This window comes from Falco cherrug, chromosome 3 (genome assembly GCF_023634085.1).
Source record: "Falco cherrug isolate bFalChe1 chromosome 3, bFalChe1.pri, whole genome shotgun sequence".
Taxonomy (NCBI): Eukaryota; Metazoa; Chordata; class Aves; order Falconiformes; family Falconidae; genus Falco; species Falco cherrug.
In genome coordinates, this window is record NC_073699.1 from 116,853,790 (window position 1) to 116,876,927 (window position 23,138).

General features: G+C 47.6%; 2 protein-coding genes across 18 annotated transcripts in view; both read right to left on the reverse strand.

Moving 5' to 3' along the window:
* The window catches only part of SRRM1 (serine and arginine repetitive matrix 1), a 20,017-nt gene extending 17,200 nt beyond the window's left edge, over nt 1-2,817 (reverse strand). For all 13 annotated transcript variants that reach the window (XM_055704346.1, XM_055704344.1, XM_055704348.1 and 10 more), the window contains exons 1-2: nt 2,662-2,817; nt 1-18 (exon numbers count right to left, since the gene is read on the reverse strand). The exon at nt 1-18 is cut by the window's left edge and continues 72 nt beyond it. In XM_055704346.1, coding sequence (XP_055560321.1) covers nt 1-18; nt 2,662-2,682 — 39 coding nt within the window. In that variant the 5' untranslated portion in view covers nt 2,683-2,817. The remainder of the gene's footprint in view (nt 19-2,661) is intronic.
* A 3,650-nt stretch (nt 2,818-6,467) lies between these two features.
* On the reverse strand, nt 6,468-20,832 carry NCMAP (non-compact myelin associated protein). Of its 5 annotated transcripts, none has more exons than XM_055706081.1 (5): nt 20,718-20,832; nt 20,017-20,162; nt 7,899-7,993; nt 7,686-7,770; nt 6,468-7,218 (listed from the first exon to the last, which is right to left on the reverse strand). In XM_055706081.1, exons 3-5 carry the CDS (start codon nt 7,981-7,983, stop codon nt 7,077-7,079), a joined length of 312 nt encoding a protein of 103 aa, XP_055562056.1. In that variant the 5' UTR covers nt 7,984-7,993; nt 20,017-20,162; nt 20,718-20,832; the 3' UTR covers nt 6,468-7,076. The 5 variants fall into 5 exon arrangements, with proteins under 5 accessions (XP_055562056.1, XP_055562055.1, XP_055562057.1 ...); XM_055706080.1 differs by lacking the exon at nt 20,718-20,832 and adding an exon at nt 20,610-20,717; XM_055706082.1 differs by lacking the exon at nt 20,718-20,832 and adding an exon at nt 20,621-20,697.
* Between the last annotated feature and the right edge of the window lie 2,306 nt (nt 20,833-23,138).

Sequence of the window (23,138 nt, forward strand, 5' to 3'; positions counted from 1 at the left end):
CTGTTCTGCACTTGTTCCCTAAAGCACAGGAAATAAGATTTTTAGTTTGTATGACATTCAACTATCTTCACGCATTATCTTCCCACATACTTGCACTGGACAGTGTACAGCACACCAGTTACACCATTCTGTAAGCAAATAAGCCTTTTCTGGTGCCTTTCAGTTTCAGCACTATAGTTTTCATCTACTGCTGAAGATTTAGGGGTAAGCAGGCCCCTGAGCTCTGCAGCGACACCTTAATCATATAATCTCCCTGGCATACTACTTACGAGTTTAGAAGTACAGTAGTCTGAAATTGTTATGGAAAGGACTTATGCTGGAATTCACAAACTCCTCAGAAGGAATAAGCTCTTTTCACTCCGTCCAGGAACAAAAATGTCATATTTGGTTACAATGACATCTATGAAACCTTTGGGTAAATTTCTCTGAAGCAGATCAGTCAACACAGAGCCAGCAAGAGTACAAAGAATACTATTTTATTGATCATGCTCTGTTAAAGTTCACCAACTCGTTCCACTTTCATGAACAGAAACTATAGGTTAATTCATTTGGAACTGAAAGGCTTGAAAGTCCAGTTCTGGAAAATTTACTTGCACAGAAGTAAACAGAACCACACATGAACAAGAGTATGAGCAGAACTGCATCCAGATACTGATGATTTGTTACCAATTTAAAACAAATCCACAGTTCACACCTGAAGCTTATTAAGGAAACCAACCTCACTGATGGAAAACACAGGAATTTAATATGTGCAATTTCTATGCACAGAATAAAGGGTTGAGTACCAGCAATAACGTAAGCTACTAAGGAACCAAAAGTCAAGAAATAAGAAAAAGCTCCAATTCTCAGGTTAACCTAATTACTTCATTTGATATGAAAGCACCTTGAATTAGCAACATAACATGCTACGAAGTCATCAGATACTGACAGGAAACAAACTATTTCCGCTATTCTGAAGCACAGGAATCCTAAAGACCAATTGTGGCACAAGCACTTACCAGGATGAAGTCTGTTTAAAACTCTTGATAATATTTGCAGTCTACTGCGTGGCTTACACATTAACAACACACACAGTATTTGTCAGATCACTCAAGAATTTAATGTTCTTTTTCAAAACTCTCTTGTTCACAACCCAGAAGTGAAATGGAAAGGTTAAGTTTTTCTTAGCCTGTTCATACCACATGGCAAACAGCAAAGGTAACCGAAGACCCAGAGCACACTATCACATAAAATTTCAAGGAAGAGACAAAATGGTTTGCACTGGCAACTTTACAGAAGTGTAAAGAACTGGAAGAATTAGTAATAGCAGCTTTCTTGTTAAGGTGAGTGCAAACTACTGCTCTGCTGCACTTCTGTAATTTCCACAAGAACTGTTTTCTCCTGAACCAAGGCTAGAAGGAGATTAGAACACTGTTTACAGCCTCGTTCCAGTGCCATGTTGATTCTGCCTTTCTAAAACAGTCACCTTTCACAGGCCATTTAAAACAAGATTAGATTTCCAATTCAGTGTTTTCAGTCCCAGTAATTCTACTGTCAATTACAACTATTTGATTTGTAAACTTGTCAACAATTGCATTAGACAGAACAAGTGCACCTTTAACTTGTAATTATTTTTCTCAGGCTGGTACGTTAACACAAAATTGAATTGAGAGATTATGTGCCCTCATGTTCTAAAAGCATCCTAGTTGCAGAAATAGAAAATAATATAGCTGAACAAATGAATGACTCCTGAAAAATTAAATTTGTTTTCAAAATTGTCAAGGAATCCCCAAAAAATAAGCTCATCCTAATTAACAGAAAAAAAGGCTGAGAAGAAATATACCCTAGGTAGGTTACTGCTTAATAGTCTGCAGAAAATATAGCACAGCTGTAAGAACAGAAAAGAAAAGCTCAACGATTAAAAGAAATTATCACATACCCACCTAAAAATAAAGCCTAACTTCTTTTTGGTTTGAATACACTTAATAACCTTCGCGTCACACTTTAAAAAATTCTCTCTTAAAAAAAAAGGCAATTTTGTTTATGTGCTTTGAACGCGGCCCCCAAAAGCGCACTCGATGGCAAGGCCGGGTTCGCCTCCCCCCTGCCCCGCGGCCTCTCCCCCAGGGCTCCTCGCACGGCACAGCCCGGGGCCAGGCCGGCCCGACGCGGGGCTCCTCTCTCCCCCCGGCGGGGCCGGAGGCCCGGCCGGCCCGAGGCCCAGCGCAGGACACGTCGGCCCCAGGCCGCGCCGGGCTGCGGGGCCGGGCCGGGCGAGCGCGGCCCTTGGGGGCGGCGGCAGAGCCCCCGTGCTGCGGCCACGCGTGTCCCCGCCGCGCACGGAGCGGCCACCTCCTCCTCCGGGCCCGGGCCCGGGGCGGCGGAGCCCCTCGCAGCCGCTCCCCTCCCACTCCCACAGCGCCCCGGTGCCGCGGCCTCGCGGCTGGGCCCGGCCGCCCCGGCCTGCTTCCCGCCGCCATTTTCTTCGCGGCGGCTCCTCACAGGAGCCTGCGCAGGGCGGGGGCGGGGGGGCACGGCGGCGTTCCTCGGGGGAGCGGCGGCCCCAGCGGCTTCGCCCGCGGCTGCGGGGCCTGCAGCAGCCAGGCTCGGCCCAGTGTCCCCCGCCGGGGGAGCCCCGCCGCCGTTCCCGCCCGCCCGGCCCCCCCTGAGGCCGGCACTTACGCGGAAGAACCCCGCGTCCATCTTGCCTCCTCCGCCTCCTCCTGGTCGCAGCGCGCTGCCGTCCCGGCGTGCACCGCGCGCCCGCAAGCCCCCTCGCACGCTCGCGGCGCTGGGGGAGGAGGGGGCGGGGCCGAGCCCTCCGCGAACGCTCGCCGGCGGCTGCCGATTGGTGGCTGCCGCCGCGGAGGGTCGGTGCGCGCGCGGAAGCTAGCCAATCAGAAAGCGCGGCGTTCCGCTGGGAGGAGGGAGCGGTGGTTAGGCGTCCTTTCCCGGCGCGCGGGTGGGGAGGGGGAATCCTCTTCTCGCGAGATGTTGGCGCGGGGCGGGACGTTCCGGGGCTCGCGGGTCAGGTGGTCTCGCGGCCGCAGCGGGGAACGGCGGTTCGCTGTCTCCCTGAGGCGGCTGCGCGGGCGCGGCGCGTCCTGGCCGGCCGCCCTCCCTGTGGAGCCGTCCCCTCGCCTCAGCTCGGTCCTTCCTCGGCGGAGCGGGGGGCCCTGGGCCCGGGTGGCTCCGCGGGAGACATCGGGATCCTTGCAGCGCCGGGGCCTTGGGGGGGTCCCTGCTGTGAGGGGCTGCGGGCCGGCCCAGGCCTCTGCTCTGCGGCCCTGCAGTGCTGCTGGTGCGTGTTCTCCGCCCTGCCCGGTCGGTAAAGGCGGTGGGTTGCGTTTGGGAACCCTGCTGCGACTTGTCGTGAGCGGCCTGGCCCTCCCTGCTACCTCACGGCCTTGTCTTGTGCAGGCAAAACCGTGTGTGGCACATCACTGGTGGAAATGCTGCCACAGCTGCCTGCGGTTCGCACAGATCTATCCAAAGTAACAGCTCTGCGTTTTATCTAAAAGAAATGTGATGCCCTTTAAAAAGGAAACGCTAGGTTCCTTCAAATAAAGTTAACACAACAGCTGCTTCCTGTGTTCTCAGCAGTCATGTAAGTGTCATGTGAAAGACACGTGGTTTTACAAGTGCCTTTTGGGCAAATAAATTGGTTATGGGACTTAGGGAAAAGACCGAAAACGTTCTTACATTTTATCTGCTTAGACCTCCAATGATGGTACCTCTGTATTGCGCACAGCCGTACCGGGGGTGGCGTTCACTCGCCTACCGAACAGTCCCGGCACCGCGGAGCAGAGGGAAGGAGCTGGGCTGGGGGGCGGGTAGGTGCTGAAATGTAGTAAAGTTGGCTGCTACACTTGGAGTTACTGTATGGTTTCGTCTGTTGAGAAATGGGTTGCGAGCTGTTGGATGGGAGGAGGACGCTAGATGGAGCTATGTGCTCTGCGGAAATACCTGGGTGCCGGACCCAGAGGGGTGACCGCTGCCTTGCAGAAGTTTTGGGGAACAGGGCTTACCCCGCAGTGAAAAACAGGAACATTTTACTAGTGTACTAGCATCAGTAAAGTGCCAGCTGTGAGCCTGAAGGATCCAACCTGCTGAAGCTGTTAATTCTAGAAGACTTACAGAAGCAAGAAAATAAATACTAATTCTTGCAAGACCCACTGCAGATGAACTATTGAGTACGCCCTTAGAAAAAAAATCTAGCAATGTTTCTTTATATGACCTGCAGACCGAATGTTTGCATTGTCAGAATACAGACCCACTGGTATTTTGTCAAGAGAGAAACTTGACCAAAGACCAAAGTAAGAAGGTAGAAACGTTGGTTGTATCGCACTGCTGGGCAAAAAGGCGCTCTGAGGCACTGTGCCACCAAGTGTTCAACTTTGTACTAACTCGCAGACAAGTTTGTGTGAATCACAATGAGTTACACTTATGTTGCCTATTCTCTCCAAAGACTTCCACGGTCTAGGATTTCTTTAACAGACCAAATTGCAACATCAGCTCTCAGTTTTGTATTTTTTTTTTAAACCAGCAGGTTTCCCTGATGGCAAGTCTGCACGCAAAGGCAGCTAATGGGGAGCTTTTCCAAAAGATGGGGGGTTGAACAGGGAAGCGGGGTTCCCAGACAGGGCAGGCTGAAGCAGCAGTGAAGCTACTATTACAGGGCAAGGGCAGTGTGGGCTTGATCCTGGAAAACTCTTAAATCCACAGCAAATTACACAAGTGTTACAGTGGCAGCGCGGTGGAAATACAGTGATTTTTGTTTCTTAAGAAGGTGATTTTGCGTGGTCAGCATAAGCTCTGGATTTTGCTGACAGGAATCAGAATGGACTGTGGGGGCCTCGCAGGCTGTGCCAATATAAGAAAAAATTTACTGGTAAAACAGCAGGCTTTCAATTTTGCAGATTGAGCAATGCTAGCGTGGTTACAGCAGTAATTTTCCTGCCAGTAACAGTAATTCTAGCAATCTAGAATTGCTTACAGTAGTACTGCTTATTCTGCTTCAGTGAAGCAAAGTGAACTTCATTGTTTTTAAACTCTAAATGGAAAGTAAAATTTGCTAAAAGTAGGTCTGGCTGGTGATGCTAAAAAATAACAGTAAGATGGGGCTTATCTTTTGTAAAGAGCTTGATTTTGATACAGTGGAACATGCCTAGAAAACATCCTTAGCTGTCTGGAGATAGAAACAGGAGGCCAACTCCTTTATGTCTTTAGAAAAAAATTAAATTGTCACCTGCAGTACCTTCTGAATGATTATATCAGTCATTCCTGCCACAAAAAAAGTAAGTTAGAGAACTAGGACAACTAAAATATTTACAACGAGGTTCAGAAACTTCACAAACAGCTGTCTTAATATTTAGTTTGGAATTCAAACTGTGCTCCAGTTTCATACAAAAAAAATTTGCAATGTAATTGAATTTACTTTCTGCACAGTTAGTAAAAATTACCTGGTCAAGAGATGGGTTCATATCTTGGAAAGAAATGTTGTCTACTTACCACCCCAGTCCCTCACTGCGTTACTCTGAGAATGGTCAGCTTTGTTTTGGCCCGGTGTGATTTAAGAAAGTAACAAGTGGTAACGTGGGGCAGAACTGGGAAGAAGTGCAAGTGAACCACTGCAGGACAAAAAGCTTCAAAGCTGGAGGCTCTCTGTGATCAGCTCAGCTAGACAACAATAACTTCTTTCTCTACAGCTCCCAAAAAGGAGTTAAAATACCCTACTAACAGATGTACTAAGGTCTACAAACAGGCCGGAGCTCTGTAACGGCCACAGTAGCCTAGAGCTAACCACTGGCAGTGTTTCAGTGCAAGATACACACAAGAAAATAAATCCAGGCTGCTACATTACCGCTGTGTTCGCTTCACGCTCTGCCCAGCCATTCAAGTGAGTGGTTCCATAAAATTTAAGATGTGTGTGTCAAAAAGTAGAGCTGTTTCTCAGAGCCTCACGTACTTCTATTTAGGACGAGGTTTAACTCCTCAGCTTCTTCCTAATCCTTCCTATCTGTCCTTTCAGCTGTGTTTCAGGGCTGCTTTGATACCCACGCTTGAGACTATCAGCCACTAAATGTCTGACAATGCCACTGTCTGTTCACACTCAGTGGGTTGTGAATATCTTTGGAAATTTCTTTGTTGCATTACTGTACACCCACAATCATCACATTTGCAAAACAACATCGCTTTCAGTTACTTTCTAGAATAATAATTAAAAAAATGTCTAAAAATAGTTCAAGCCTAGTCTGCATTAGAGAACAAAGCATTTCAGGGTGTGAGTTGGACATAGTAGCTGTGTAAAGCCCCGCTTGCTTTATACTGCCTTTCCACACTTACTTTTTCAATTAAAGAACTTCTCAGATTTTCTGTAAGACGAAACATTCTAATGCAACTCCAGTAATGAACCTAAAGCAGTTCTTGGCATGAGAGAGAAAAGCCTTAAGACATTGAGTTCATTTGGAAATGGACAGATTACCAAGTTTATAGAAATGTTTTTAAAATACTTGAAAATAAAAAGTAACTTTTTCTCTTTTATCTTAAAGCATAGATATGTGGCATTAGAAACATGAAAAATGAGTAAAGATAAATACAATTTTGATACTTCCTGTACTATCCATGTATAAAATAGACCACAAACCTGTTTCACGTAAATCGTAACAAACCCAGGTTCAACCCGAGTTATAGCTCTTGTGTCCAAATTTTTCTTCCAGTTTATCATCAGTCATTGCAGAACACAAAAAACTCAAACTCTCGGAGTAAGTAAAAGCTCCACAGAAGATGAGTGGGCATCTTTCCTTCCAAGGAACGGGCTTGGTTTATTCAGTCTCTCCATACCCTAGAGAGCTCTGTGAGAAGGCTCACTGTGTTTCTGATGAGTTGTGTGCCTTCCCCAGTTGATTTCAGTCATACAAACAGTGTCCAGGCCTTTAATTTTTCCTCCCAAAGAGAGAAAGCAGGATTAATTAGAATCTATAGACAAAATAATAACTCATTGCTATTCCAAATGCAGCCATTGCTTTGCCGAGAAGTCCCAGGTCCAGGTAAGTAAGAATTCCATCTCCCTTCTCTCACAGGGAGGACACTCCCAGTTACCTATTCTGCATGTGGATATCCACAGGTATGAAAGTCACTGTAGGGTGCTGAGCCAGGCTGCTGCTCTTCTGCCCTAAAGCAGGTGGCACTGCTGTTTTGGTGGGTTTGGGTTCCAGCTCCCGCTTCACTCGCATGCGTCTGTAAAGATAAAAATGAAATTGTCACCGGAGCTGGCACATGTTGTGGTCTGTCCCGTGGTATTGGGAAGGTTCCCGTGGAAGCAGGTTACATCAAACAGCTACTTAAAAGCCAGTGCAAGCCAGGATTTCACCCCCAAGATACTAAATGGCAAGTCAGTGCTTCTAGAGCATTAAGTCTAACCCAATGCCCTGAAAAGTGAGAAATCAAGCTCCTGTCCAGCAGCATTGATGCACACAGCAGACCTCTCCTATGCTCCCAGAAAGCACCCTCCATCAAGAACCTTTTTTTGCTTCCTAGCAATCACAGAACACTGATGGTGAGATTCAGACGCTTCAAACACATTACAGTTTAGATTCTCCTGGAAATTTTCAGCAACAAATACTGAAATGGTCTGCTAGATGACAGCACACCAATTTTGGTTCATCTTGTCCTGCCTTAGTGAAGTATAGAACTTGGCCACGTACCTGTTATATGTTTTCAATATGAGCAGAACCACTGTAAAAATAATAATCACTCCTACTACAATGGCAGCAACTATTGCTCCAGAACCTAGCAGGGAAACAGTAATGGAAAAAAAAAAATCTTATTTACAAAGTTATTGTACTGTTTGAAGTTTGCTAAGTACAAGGTCCACTTAAAAAAAAAAAAAAAAGCCACCACCCCACTAGTTTTCTTACTTTGATAGAGAATTTGTTCTTGAGACTTTGTGGTCACATTTACTGAGAACTGAGTATTATTGATCAGGGGTGCAGCTGTCGTCATCTTGATTCGGCTACAGAAGAAAAAAGAAAAAAAAAAAGAAGAATGAGTTCATAAAATATTAGCCAAAATTTGACAGTGATAATAGGCAACTATTTGTTAAAGATTCTTAGCCTACTTTGTGCAGTCTCATGGGACCGGGGTTCTTAATATTTCCTCAGTGGTGAAAATCTGGCCCTGCTGAATTCAATGGAAATTTTGCTACAATAGTCTTGAGCAATTTGCTTTAAACTAATTGCTGCTCAGTATTAATAGGATAAAAATAAGATATAAACACAATAATGTGTTGTTACCCATATATTATTGCTGTTATACAATTTTGGTAAACATATATTTTAAATGCCTTAGGGTTTTAGATTATCATTTCATACTGAGATTCAGATCACTGAGCAAATAAATGCGAAGAGTTCTGTACCCAGGATACAGTAATACATCTTTAAGGAAGGAAAAAAAAAAGTCAGCACAGAAAGGTTTAAAAACTCCTTTATAGAACAGAAGAAAAACCATTTCAGCCCCTAACTTGAAGCTCCAAAAGTTACACGACAAAACAGCAGCTACCCCATGACAGAAAAGGATTGCAGTGTGACTGGGACAGAAAGCTGACGTGAGTTCGGACCAGCACCTCCCTCGTGTCAGTGTCATCTCAGGTCTGTTATGGAAGAGGAGAAGCCTCCAAGTGGACAGCTGAAAATCTGCCTGCTCCTGCATTTTGGTAGGGTAAAACCGGAGCTAGAAAGAGCAGCCTGCATGTTTACTGATTTTATAAACATTTTCCAAATGGTTTCTAAATGTGCCTAGTAACCTTAGGCGTTCAAAGACTCCTTCAGTCTGAGAAGGGTGTGAATACCACTTCAAACAGACCTCGGAAACCATTTCAGCTCCTGGCTTCGGAGAGCTAATACACTCAAACTATCCACTGAAAATTAAATTATTCTTCAACACCTGATACTGAAATTGAGTTTCCCATTTTGGATGCTGCCCAGTACAACCAGGCAGAACTCAGCCTCACTCTGTTACACTCCACTGGGATACCGTGGATCTGTGACATGTTCTTAGTGGCTTTAATTTTACACAGCGCAAGACATACAATAGCCAGAAAATTATTAAGCGGATAGAAATCAGTCGGTAATAAAAAGAACTGGAAATCTGAAAGGCAGCCTCCCTTCCCCCTTATTGAGGCTTTCCTAAAGGTTTCCGCAAAGTAGCATCCGTCACATAAAACACATGTAGTGGCAGGCTGTGGATTTGGGAGGCAAGAAGGACACAGCTCTGATTGCTCTTGACAGGACAGGTGTTGTTTCGGGGTGGGGAGGCCAGGAGCTGAGTCAACACGTGTGTGTGCTTGGGAGGCTCCACTGACAGATATATGAGAGCGCCGTAACCAGCAGGAAGGAACATGGTCAGTATCTGCCTGGGTATGAAGGATCAGAACTGCAAGGTCAATTCATGAAATACTTCGATCCCCTTAGGTTAAAAAGGTTCTGTTTTTTTCTTTTAATTTAAAAAACAAAAATAACTCTGTCTTGAGTCTGTAACTGGGTCATTCTCCTCTGACTGACTGACTCCTTTGTTTAGCCAGGCCAAGTTAATTCAGCAACACGATCATCAACTGTAGTCGTAGATCTTTCCACGCCGAAAGAAATATGTTGTGTTGAGAGTTTGCCCAGCCTTACTGTATAGCACAGCGAAAGGATTTACACACGCCTCGGAAGAACCTGTGAGAGGCACCGAAGCTCAAGTAACGGCGCTGTCCCCATCCCTTTCCCCATCCATCCATTTGAAACCTTGTTGATGCAGGTTGTACCACGGACAAGCAGAGACTGCAGAGACTCTCCATCTTGCTGCAGGCTAGGGAAAGCTCAGCAAGTATTTTGACTACGGACATAATTCAGAAAAAGCCACGTCCAACTTTTACCTTGTTGGTCCTTACTAGGAGAGCACAAATTCCAGATTTATAGAACTGTTTTTCTCCTCCTCTGGCTATTAAAATAAAAATCCCAAATAAATAAGTCTCCATATTTTGATATTAAGCCATGCAATGTTCATAATTACTAACTTCCATCTGGTTCAAACCACCTTGGTAGTAGTAAGCTATTTGTGCATGAGTCACCTATAACCAAAGAATTGTTATTGTCACTAAACCGCCTGTTTGCGACGATTAATTTCTCCAACAGGGTGTAAAAATCTAAGATGCAATTTGACAAATGCATCAAATTTATATTTTTTTTTCCTGCATTGTACAGCAAGTAAAGAGGTCCAAGGTCTGTGTTTCAGGCCAGGGTGAGAGGTGCCTGTCCTCTGCTTTACCTACAGCAAGTCCCAGCTCCATTCCTCCCCTATGAATCAGCAGGGTTATGCCTGGCCAAGCCGGTGCTGCGAGACTCAAGGACCCAGCAAAGTCCAGCAAAATCCATGGGAACCTACTGGTTTTGGGGCATTGTGGGCTGGAGCCTCCTCTGCTTATAAAAACATTTGGAAAATCAAGAGTGCTCAATAACAGCTATAGAGCAGAGGAGAAGAAATGGACTTTGATACAGCAATCACAGGACATTCTTTCTTTATGACACATGGCATGCACTTCCCCCTGTGCACACACACCTGCCTGGGGTTTTGAGAGCCACTAATTCACCCGTAGTTCTCGAGACTGGGAGTGGGGACACACACCGCTGCTTATTTTTGCATCCCCATATGACGGAGCTGGAAATGTTTTCATAAAGTTAAGCTTTGGGCACGTTTCCATTTAAAACATCTTTGCAGATAGAGCGTATAGGTTGTTTTGGCAAGTAGTAGCAATGCCCCCCTTTATCCAGCCTGCCTGCCTCCCCCTGCACCGTCCAATTCCGAGCTGAACGGCCATGCTCATTTACAACGAGATGGGGATCACAGCTCGTCTGTCAAGCGGCTCCTGCAGCACCTGGCAATTACAGAAGAGGGGCAATGGGGAACAGAGGGGTTGGTTTGAGTTTTTTTCCAGGAGAGCTGGACTTTGAGAGCCAACTCCCTGCTAGGGAAGGCGGGTGCTGGTTAGGAAGACACACAAGTTCAGTGCTTTGCCACCTAGAAAAAGGTGGTCTTTGCATCAAGCTGTGTTGCAGGCTTTAGACACAAAATCAGGTAGTTTCTCCAGCAGTAATATATACTAGTTTTGACCCAGGAGCTCAATCAGAGGATTAATTCATCCTTTCAACTGCACTGCTGCACAGATAATATTTTTATCTTCTATTGTGGCCAGCCACAGGCTGAAAGGTGATTTTACCCTCTTTACTCATCCAGGTCTATTGAAGAACACTGGGTGCCAGCTCTGCTGCTCCAGGACTTCATTCCCTTCCCAAAAATGTCAACAGAGCTGGGTTTTAAACCACAACACCCACTAAGGGATGGAAGAACAAAACCCAGTACTGGTTTGCTTGATTTCTGGTTTTCTTTCTCAGTATACTGGCTGTGATAGCTGCTAGGAAAAGGAGTATTCTCTAGAATATTTAGAAATAGGCTAGAATTTGGGCTATTCTCTTCCCCCACATCCTGTTGCAGATGTGAATGCGCAGTGCCATGTGCGAGCCATCTTACATTATCAAAAGGCCACCAAGAGCTGAACTTACATGAACACTACCAGGGTGCTGGAGCTGTGTGAGGAGAAGCAAATTATCAGAGGTATACAGCATTAATTCCAATAAACAAATGCCAGGCTGTCACCGAAGAAGCCAAGAGGCAGCCAGATCCTGTTAAATAAGGCAGGAAGGACTTTATCCCAGAGGAGCGGTAGCTGCCCTGACAGCTGACAATCTCAGATTTGCTCTCCTGCAAGAATTCCACACCACAGACCCATCACCACCCTATCTCCTGCAAAAGAAGAGGCTGAGGACTCAGCTACCATCCACATCCACCCTCCCAGCGCTCCAAAGGAGCTTTGTGCTAAGCCACATCTGTTTGAGGCTCAGCTCAAACCATGTGTGCTCAGCTCAGCTTGCACATCAGCCTAAGCAGCAAACTCACTCCCATCCAAGGGAGAAGTTAATCCTTCTAAGTTACCAGTTTTTCTCCTTTCCTAAAAGCAACTGAGCTCGAGAGCAAGGACCTGGCTTGTGAGCAGTCCCCAGAGGAAGCGGATGGGTGTTTTGGTTCTGCTTCTGCCTCCACTCCAGCAGCCTGCCCTTCCCTGTCTTTGCAACAATTTACCTTGTCTAATTGCTTCCAACGCGGAGTGGTTTGAACCTACCTGTTTCATTGTTCCCTGCTGTTTTCCATCAGCAGGGAATCAATTGAGCATTCACAGCACAGCCCAGAAAGGAAACAGGCTTATATTTAAAGAGTTGCAAATTCAGCTTCAGCTCCCTGTAACCTGGCAAACCACTATCTTTGATCCAAACAGCCTCGAGGCAGCGCAGCCACGTGCTCCTGCGCTCACCTTCCAGCTGCATCAGGAGCCACAAGTACTGGGAACATTGCCGAGGGTTTGAGGCAAACTGTATTTTCAGAAAGTAATAAAAACACAGTGTGCTTCAGTGAGACCTGAATGTGCCTGAATTTACCTTGTGAGGCTCTAAAGAGGGAAGAAGGGGGAAAAAAGCAACAAAAAACCCAAGTTCAAACTGGCTAGCGGGAGCTAAGGCATAAACGTGGCCTCAGGCAAACAACCCCGCTCTGTATGGAGCCTGTGTATTCGTACGTGTCCCAATATACATTATACAAGCATTTGCCCCAAGTTCTGGCAAGAGCTCTCCAGGTTGAGCTGTTGTTAAAACACATATTAAAAGCATTTCAATTCCTTGCCAAGACAGAGAAAGTTACACCAGCTGCAGGCAATTCTACTGTGCAGTAGCAGCACCAAAAAAATAACCCACAGTAATTCTGCCTGCATGGCTTATTTCTCAAGAGGGGCAAAAAACCCTCAGCTCACAGAGATGACAAGAACCAAGGAAGTAAAGACACGTCCCCAGAAAGGAACGCCCTCATTCCGATAGTCATACCTGGAGATACAAACCAGAGAGACTTTGGTGTTGACTTGCCCAGGAGCAATGTCTAAACCAGACAGTGACCTGCAGATTTCCCAGTTATGGTTTATTGCCTTAAAATGCTGGGCCACACACATTTCTCCTCTCCCTCTGTGTGAATGCACTTATTCATGGGAACGACAGTAACTCTACCATGTTCAGCAAAGTGCATTTGCATCATTAAAACACTCCAGATCCTTCAGCGTAGGGCGCTCTATGCAGACAAGCCAGGATATGGAAGCAAAACAAGCCAGAGGTATTTTCCCACCAGTTACACGCCAGGATCTAGGATTAGGGATTAGAAGACTTGCTGAGACACTTGTGAAATACACGTCAGAACCAGGATTTGAACTTAAAATGGAAAAAACCCACCGTGTCACCACCGCACTGTTAAAGTTCCTGCAGCTCAAAGCTTGCACTGCTCAAATGCCTGTTGTTGATTTTTTATTTTTTTAAAACACCCCAACTCCCCTTCTTTCACTGATATCACATATGTCACCTAGAGCTTCCCACTAGCTCTGGCGAGTTGTCTAGGATTTCCCATCGTGGACCCAGGCATGCTCTACTACTTAAGTTTCCAGGCAGACCCACAGAATTCGGGATGCATAAAACCCCCTCCCATCCAGAAACACTAAAAACCCCATAAATTTTAAACTAATATATAATCCAAAAGAAAATGGTCTGTTTAGTGTGCTGTGCTTACATAGTAAGGCTCATTAAAAGACATTTACAAGAAATCATTTGGTCCAGTGGCCACATTTGCAGAGACGGAGTTACTTCATTATTTAGGTCTGAAGTGATTCATTTAAGAGGAAATGGAATAACATTTTAAAACAAAACTGCCATTTACATGCAATGCACAGATGATATATCAGCTATCAAGAGAGAGCTGGGAGTAATTTTGCAGCTTATTCCTGAAAGGAATGCTAGAGGGTTTTGTTTTGTTGGCAGCTTTTTTAAAATTATTATTAGAAGGCTTTTATTCTACATTTTTAATTTATGACTGTACACACACGAGATGCTAAATTAACCAACTACAAATGATGTAATCAAGAGCTGGCAAATAAGAGGTCATCAGCATCCACCTTATTATAACAGCGAGGGAAAGGTGCAATACACTGCTTGGTCTTTTTTGGGGGAAAGGATTCCTTACTTTCTGATAACACAGAACCATGTCACAAGACTTAAAACAGAACAATGCACAGAGTGAGCAGACCGATTTCCAGGTTCGTGACGTGGTCTCCAAGGCTCACACAGTGTCAAGTGATCTCTCTCGGTTTGCCCCTGCAATCAGAAAAGCCTTTTCTAACACTGCGGCACAACAGACGAGTGATTTGTACCTCCTTCAGGGCCACAGCGACTGCACAGTTCTCTGCACCGTGTCAAGACCATACATCATTTGTTTCCTCAGATGTGCTTTTCCACCAGAAGGCTTCATCCAAGCAGATACTGAGAGTTTTCAATCCCTTGGTATCTGGGAATCCTCCATTTCAATCATTGCTGCACAGATCCAACAGCTCAGAGTATGGCTGCACATCTGGGATACATCACCTGTGCAGGAAGCCCCACGCTTTCTGGAAGGGATCGGATGCCCTCCTGCATTACATTTTACAGCAGATTGACACAGATGTATCACTGCATCCCAAAAATGCTGCTTATGTGCTAGAGGCGGCTCATTTGCACACCATTCAGCCAGGAAAATCAACACGAGGGACAGCCAATTCATAGTATAGAACAAAGCCCGAGGCTGATTCCCAGCTCATCTGGACTCGACAGGCACTGGAAGCCCCTTCCGTGCACAGAGATATTAGCAGAAACTTATTTCTGAGCTGCAGCTCGCACCAGCACCTGGCAGCATAATTAACCTCTGATTTGGGAATGAAAAACAGAGTCCGGTAGATGACAAGACTCACCACAGCAATGGGTGAAGAAAATCCACCCGCACTCACGCACTTAAAAAGCGGTGACTGTTGCAGCAGGTGCAAAGCATCCCCGGAGCCCAAAGCTCACGTGGGCTCCCCAAAGACACCCCACTCCAGACTCTTTGCTTGCAATAAGGTGTCTCTACCCACTGGAATACTGATTAAGGTCCCACGCACCGTACGTGTTCCTGGGAGCACTCAGGTGGAGGGCGCAGGAGGAAAGGATGTGTAATTAGCAGTTAAATATTACCCAGAAAGAAGAAAAATGCCTCCAGGCACCTGTATGAATTTCAAGGCAGGAATGGCTCATGGGGGATGGTGAATGAGGCTTGAGCTGACAAATTTTAGAAACCATCAACGTGTGCACTCAAATGGAAAGCAAGAAAATTGATCTGAGCCGAACCCTTGATCAGGGCCTGGCAGCAGTGAGTGGCATCGTGTCACGCATCTGTCAAATCACACTACCCAACAATTTGTTTCTGCTGCTCAAAGAAGTCTCAGCAAAGTGTGCATTGGTGGCAAATTCAGTGGATGTGGACCACAAATAAACCATAAAAAAAGCAGTTTGCCATTGAGAATGGTCTGTTTCTGTTCTTACTTCAGAAAGTCGACTCTTGTTTTGTACATGTAATGCTCTAGAGAAGGCCTGTTACTGCAGGACTCATATCAGCTCTTCTGCAGTATCTGTGGAAAACTCCCTACAGCTTTTCAGTTTCCTAGAGAAAAGAGTTTAAAAAAACCACTGCAGATTCAGCAATGTTTTTGCAGAAATTATTATCAGGCTCTGTATCTTGCTGGATCTGCTATTTACTGAAGGGCTGGAGCAGTTCAGGAGATTACCCTGTTGTAGAAATCCTCTCTCACCTGGATTTTCCATCAGGGCACCTGCTTTACTCCGGGCACAACCAACAAACACTCCAAAGCAGGAGAGAGGGGATTAGGACTGAAACTCTGAGCATGGGAATTGCAGCGTTATTTGAAGGTCAGAAACAGGCATCTGTCTGGAAGTCCAGTATTAAATGGAAGATCCCACATAGCTCCCAATTAGAAAGGAAGAAAGAAAAAAATCCAAACAAAAACTGAGGGACTGTGGTATGGAAAAGGAATCACAGCACAGAAGAGGTTGGTCTCATTTAGGGCCAAACTTTTCAATAAATGTAACTACAAATGGAGTATGTAACTACAATCACTTAGAGAATGTCCCACTACTTCCAGGTCAGTCCCCTGATTTCTGGGATCTAACCCAGACTGAATTGGCCTGAATTTGCACTCCTGCTCTGCAGTGCAAGGTGTGCTTTCTGCATGCTCCCTATAGCTCCAGAGCTCCTCTGAAAAGACAAGGCAAACATTGCTCGGGAAAGACGAAGACGAACCGGCAGCAGAAAACAGAGGAGCGTTTCCCTGCTAGTACACAGCTGGATAAACCTACATCTCAGTGTGATCTTGGACCTTTGAAACACACCCACTCCAGCCAGCTGAACTGCTCTGGGGGACAAAACATTTCTCTTTGCTCATCAAAACATGTCAAAAAAAGCAGATACTGCAGCTATGCTGTCCTACAAGCAGAAGCCTCTGCCGAGCCGAGGACACAGTATAGGCATCAGGACCCTTGTCACCACTCATCACGTGTAGCCAGGCTTGGCACTTGTTCACAGCGTGACCAGGCGGAACAGGAACACTCAGGAAGCCCTTACACATCAGCCAGGAACCTGGAGAACCTACAGACAAAGAAGAAATGGCAGGGGAGAGAAGCCAGAGCGGGGCAAAGATGGGCTTGGAAATCCTGGGAACACGCTGAACAGTGCAGCCACTGCCCCTGTGAGCTGGTGCCCGGTGGATGCTGAGCCAGGCAGCGCAGCCAGCACCTACCTTTGGGACAGAAAGACTCTACCACTCTTTTTTACAAGAGACCAGGCAGCAGAGGCTGATTTCAACACACTTTTTAAATCAGGGCAGGGGATGGCGATGTGCTTGTTGCTTGCTGAGTAGGTCGAATCTGACATAGCCTCCTCGCAGTCAGAGATGAGAGCAAGGCAGACAGGCATTTAATCAACACACTGAAATACCTTCCCCTGACAGAGATGTGAAATAAGCCTGGAAAGGCGGCTAGTAGGTAGGAAAGAAGTGCGTTCTCACATTCTCACAGAGTGGTTCAAGAGTTTTCTTCCCAAAAGGGGCTCAGAGCTCAGCATCCCAGCACCAGCCCTGTTTTAAAAAGTGTGTTGAAATCTGTGTGACCCGACAGATGTTACACAGGCCTGTTCTCACAGGCAATTCAGAGAAGAGGAACTCGACGGCCCGTTTTGTGTTACTGGAACAAGACCGATAGAAACCGCAAAAACAATGTCAAAGCATCGTATCCAGCTGGGGAACAGCATGAAATTAATTAAGATCAGTAGCACAGGGCAGATCTGGGCTCCTGCTGTGGCATGCAGATCTAGAATCGGATCCAATTCCAAAGTTTCCCAGAGTTCAGGGAGTTTTTCTATCACATCTGGCAAGTTTGCATCCCTTCCCTGTAAAAGGCTGGCTGAGTTACACGTGTGCAGCAAGCAGCTTTCCGTGGTGGTTCTGACAATGAAGAACAAGAATAAGTTTTTCAGAAGCACCAAAATATATTTGTATAACCATATTGTATACACTCGGGTATCAGGGACCTCTTGTGAAGAGCATAGCCCAAAGAGAAGTGGGGAAACTCAGCAAAAACGTCCTGTGCTTTCACTAGACATATGGGAAACTCGCCTTACAAAACAAAGAACTGCTAAAACACTATCAGTCACTTGTGACAAGAGAAGGAAAAAGGAGTTACCCGGAGCAAATTAAGACTCATAAAGATACTAACAATCAAAAAAAAGGAGACACACAAGCCAAACACACTGAAATCTATAGCCCATTCTCCACCTTCCTTCTCAGCCAAGCCAAACCATGGCTGGAGTCCAGTATAACTTGTGAATGATTTGCCCAAACTAGGACTGGCTTCCCAGACTAGAAAACCACTTCTCCCAGTTCCAACACCATCACATGCCCCCCTGGCCAGTTCCTTCTGTTCTCTGAACCCTTCGTGGCCTGTGGGCAAGTCACTTGCCCAATGGCACGTTGATGCCAGGAACAAATCCAAGGAGGAAAGCAATCCCAGATGTACCTTCAAGCACCCCTTGCTACACCCAGCGGAGCCAGAGAGATGACAACAGCTACTCCTGGATTTACCTTACACCGCAATTCTCACGGGACAGAACAAACACCCACAGCTCACACTGTGACCCACAGCAGGCTGGAATTTCACACTCCAAGCTGCCTCTCATGCTGGAGAACGACCCTTCGCATCTATCAGCGCAAACGGTTGCATGTGAGTCAACACAGCTCCTGTTTGCTGGCAGACGGCTGTTAATTTTTTCTTTTCTAAAGATAAATATATTTGCTAGGTCAAGGGTTTTGAGGCTTCCATTATGGACTGGTAAGTGAATTGGAAACTTTGTCTTCCCAAGCCCACAGCTGAATGGTTAAGTGCTGATGTTACGTGGGATTAATCTAGGTGTGTGTTTGGTCCAGGGGGCTGTCTCCATCCAAATGGATGTGATAAAGGCAGAGCCCCTTTCCTCTGCCCTCTCACCCAGCCTGGCACCTGACGCAACCGCACCATTAACCCTGTAGCTGGGCAGGTGGATCCCTGACTGGTACCCAGCCCTGAGCAGCCAACGGTGAGGAAGCACCATGACTCCAGGGCCCCTGGAATTAGGTTTTAACTTTGTTGCTCCATGGAGGTGGTTGTGAAAACATTAAGCTATGTATGTCAGTGGGAAACTGGATGACTCAGACAACCCAGCAGCTTTTTTTCTTGCTTTCCTCCTCTGTGATCCCCATTCATGCCTCGTATCATCTCTCCCTGCAAGAAGCCTAACGAACACTATAGGTTTCGGCTGCATTTCCCGATTTCTGTGACTCTCAATACAAGCAGCACAGTCAACCTCGCCACATTTTTTTCCACTCCCACACACCCAACAATAGGCCAGGTCAAGGCTCACTCACTGGCCCCAACCAAACCCCCCTTCCCAACGCAGCCACTCTTCAGCAACGCTGATCCCGGCCTGGCACAAGGGCATGAGAATGCAGCATGTGAGATACCACCCTGGGGAGCAGGGGCTGCTTTGGGCAGCTGCCAGCACCCCGCAGCGTGCTCAGCATTGATGGATTCACCCCGTGAGCACACAGGCTGCTGATCTGAGACCGCTGCAGGCACTCGGTGTATCGCTCACTGGCTTCTCCAGCTCCTTTGTGCACTAAATCCTGACTGGCTCACTGTTTATTGCCATAAGTAGGAGAAAGAATTTAGTGTAACTAGTAAAAGTCATGCTTTCAGTAGCAGCAGACAGATAGGGGCAAGGCTGGACAGGAAACCTTCGTGAATTACTGCCAAGAAGGGAGCCAAGTCTACTCCCAATTGTGGATTGAAGTTTTAGGACCGTTGCTCTCCTCTTGCAGCTCAGCATGTGGTACAATATGCTACCCAGCTGCTGGACTGGATCTCCTGCAATTGAAGCTGTTCAACCAGCAGAAAAATGCAAATCTCAATACTATTATAAGAACCTCTGCAAATTTTGTATCCTTCAATTTTTTCTGTATTAAAAAAATAGACAAATCTGTATGCAGTATAGAAGTGCAACTCCTTTCACTCTGCAAACAGCAGGATGAAAGCAGTCGCAAGATTTCTTCAAGTACTGCATATGCAAACTTGTTGAATTGGTGAGGCACATCCCTCTTTTCCAAGAACGCTGTAGACAAGCACGTAGGCAGCGCGGTACTTTACACTCACACCCCATCCTCCACCAGAACAGCTAAAAGCTCTTGGCAAGCCCTTGTCTGAACCTGGCATCCACAGCCCTGGTACCTGTCCGCGCAGCAAGACAATAATTCTCACAGGGCCACGAAGTCCCCGGTGACCGCACCGCCTTTGTCTCCTGGTTTCTAATCACTAAATCAAAACCTCCCACTCCAATGCTCCATCCAGCACAATGTACCACATCAGCGAAATTTGTTTACAGGACACAACGCTTCCTTTAGCAAAGCCTTCCTGGGGGCATTAAGTACATTAATTACCACACAAAACCAGAAATCACAGTTCAAACCTGTCAGCAGCTTCAGCGTGTTCCCAAACAACGAAAGCAGCAGGTTTTGTTCTGTGCTGGAGGCACTCGGAGATCTGGAACGCAATGCTCCCAGCTTTCCAGCTCTTTTCATGTTAAATATTAGTCTGCCAGCCCATTCTAGTACGCTGCCCCGTAGACATAAAAAAAATACAAAAAATTTCAAAAACTGACTAAATAATTTTAAAAATTAATTCTTTTTAAATTAAAAAAAAAAAAATTTCAAAAAATCCCCCCCCCAACAAAACCTTATTTATAGTTCTGGGGTGGAGTGAGGACCAGACCCAGCGTATGTGGAGCGATGGGGACGCTGCGGGCCACAGACCGATCGCTTCACAGAGGTGCAAACTTCTCTCTGGGGGGGGCACCAAGTTGCCAGATGGGCTCCAGCCCCCACCCCCTAACGGTTTCCAATTAAATAACTAATCAAGTTTAGCAGAAAACCGTAGGCGAGCACCTGCGCGGCGCTCCCTTCAGGCTGGGGGTTACCGGTGAGGCGCGCAGCGGCGTGTGCCGCGGTGCCTGGAACCCCTCGCACCGAAACGCGGAGTAACCCCGCCGTAACGGCTACTCACAGCCACCTCACCGGCAGCGGAGCCTTCCAGCAGCCAAATACCATTTACACCGAGTGAGGCAAAGCCGGCCGGGCCGCCACCCCCCTGCGCGCCGCCGGAGCTACTCACAGAAGGAGGCGGCAGGGCCAAGGGCGCTCCCGGCGGGCCAGCCTCCCCTCAGAGCCGCGGGCAGCACCGCCCGGCGGGCCGGCCTCCCCTCCCCTCCCCTCCGAGCGGCGGGCAGCACCACCCGGCGGGCCAGCCTCCCCTCCCCTCCCCTCCGAGCGGCGGGCAACACCGCCCGGGCCGGGCCGGCCTCCCCTCCCCTCCGAGCGGCGGGCAACACCGCCCGGGCCGGCCCCCCCCTCAGAGCGAGCGACCGCCCGCCCCAGCCCCGCCGCCGCCCGGGGCAGCAGGTGGCACCCGGTGCCGCCCCGCGCCTGGCAGCCCGGCGGGCAGGGGCCGGGCGGCGGCGGGAAGCGGCGCCTCAGCGCGGCGGGGGAGGCGGGAACGGGGCTGCGCGGGCTCCGGGCAATCGCGGGGAGGGGGGACCCGCTCCCCTCAGGGGGTCCCGCCCGCCGCTCTGAGGAGAAGGCCGGGCCGGGCGGCGCTGCCCGCTGCTCTGAGGGGCGGGCCGGCCCGGGCGGAGCGGGGTAGGGGCCCGGCCGGAGCCCTTTGGTTCCGCGGCCGAGCGCGCAGGAGTGCCCGAAGCCCCCCGGGAGCGGCGGCCCCGGCCCCCTGCCCCGCCGGGCCCTGGGACATCGCACCTGCAAACGGGACTGGCACACTGGTCAGTGGGAATGGCACACTTATAAACGCGAAAAGTCACATTTATAAACGGGAAAATCGCATATAAATGGGAAAAGTCACACTCGGAAGTGGGACTGTCACACAAATGGGAAAAATCACTCATAAGTGGGGAAAATCACACAAATAGGAACATCATACTCATAAGCATGATTTTCCCATTTACGAGTGGGAAACTCGCTCACAAATAGAAAAAAAATCACATTTATAAATGCGAATATCACACTCATAAGTGGGAATGTCACACAAATGGGTATATCACACAAATGGGAATAATCACACACATAAATGGGAAAATCACAATATCACACCTGAATGGGAGTATCACACTTACAAAAGGGACCTGTACCCTGCCTGGGGCCTGATGCTGCTTCCACTGGAAACTGGGATACCGCGTTCACACACCGGCAGCCCCCAGCCCAGGCTCATTTCATGGTTTACAACCGCTGAGCTGCCGCACAGGAGATGTTTCCCCCCATCCTGCATCTCAACTTCCCCGTGTTCAACCAGAACCAGTGCTGCCATCTCCATTAAGCACCTTTAAACATATGGATGAAACCTGCCTGTTACAAATTCCTCAACAGGGGCATCGTAACGGTCCATACACATCTGCAGTGGATTTCTTGGGATGACCAGAGTACATCACTCATGGCTACTAAGCTTTCATCGATGACCGATTTCACTACAGTGAAGGTTTGACTGTAAATGCATCTATAAATTATTGCTTTGTGTTGATTTAAACCTGTGAATCCTCTGATCAGACCTTGTTCGAGCTGGCATAGATTGTGCAGTAGGATAATGACTTCTTAACTTCTTTTCAAGACTTTTACAAGTAACAGTTAATCAGCCACCACCGCCGTGTGTAACAAGATGGGTTTATCTGCGTGTTTCCCAATGCATTCATCAGAAGGGATTTCTGCTTGCTGCTGGGTTTGTAACATGCTGCTCCAGCACAACTCCTCTGTTCCTGCCTGTTGTGTGGGCAAAAAAGTCCAGGGTGAGGATCCAGGTGGGCATCCTTGATCTGGATTTTTGCTTGAGTTTGAAACCAGTAAAAGACAACCAGTGACACGAGCACAGAGTCCAGATCCTCTCCTATGTTTACAGCTTCTCTTTGGGGACAGCTCTAGGAAAGCTGGGGCTCCTGGCAAGATGAGTTTCAAATGCTTGGTTTGTGGCAGCTGGAGCAAGAGCAGTAAGGATTGCTGCAGGTCCCACACACACCTTCATGCAAGATGCCAGGCAATGACAGCAGGCAGCTTCTCACCGAACCCAGCAGCGAACAGTGCATCACGCCCTTGCAGCCTCCCCCAGCATTTAGCAGCAGCTCTCAGCACCATCCCTCCACATCAGCATCTCCCGCAGCTCCATGGGACTGAGCTTCCTCCAGCTCAGCCCTGAACCTCACCTTTCCCACCCTCCAGTAACCCAGAGGACACCAACTGGTCCCAACGCATGTGTGTCTGCAGCCCCAGAGCCCAAGTATCACAGCCACTGCGGAGCTCCAGCATTCCGAAAGCAAACGAGCTCGTTAATGAATCACGGGTGGACAGAGACAGGGTTTGGGGGAGAGGGAGCACCGCTTGTTATTGCTGGGTCTGCCTGAGGGAAGGATGGAAAGATGTAGAGGGCAAAAGATTTTTGTCTCACACTTGAAATATTTTCCAAGCTGAAGAAGCTACTCCGGACAGAAGCCAGCAAGCAGGTACCTTCCTTGTCCACCTTTAAATTAAGCCTTCAAAA

Coding starts and splice junctions, on each gene's coding strand:
- NCMAP (XM_055706078.1), bottom strand. CDS start 20,653: ATGGTATTTGGCTGCTGGAAGGCTCCGCTGCCGGTGAGGTGGCT. Junction 7,771..7,898: donor AGAACAAATTCTCTATCAAA/GTAAGAAAACTA, acceptor TTTCCCTGCTAG/GTTCTGGAGCAATAGTTGCT. Junction 7,219..7,685: donor ATATTGAAAACATATAACAG/GTACGTGGCCAA, acceptor TTATCTTTACAG/ACGCATGCGAGTGAAGCGGG.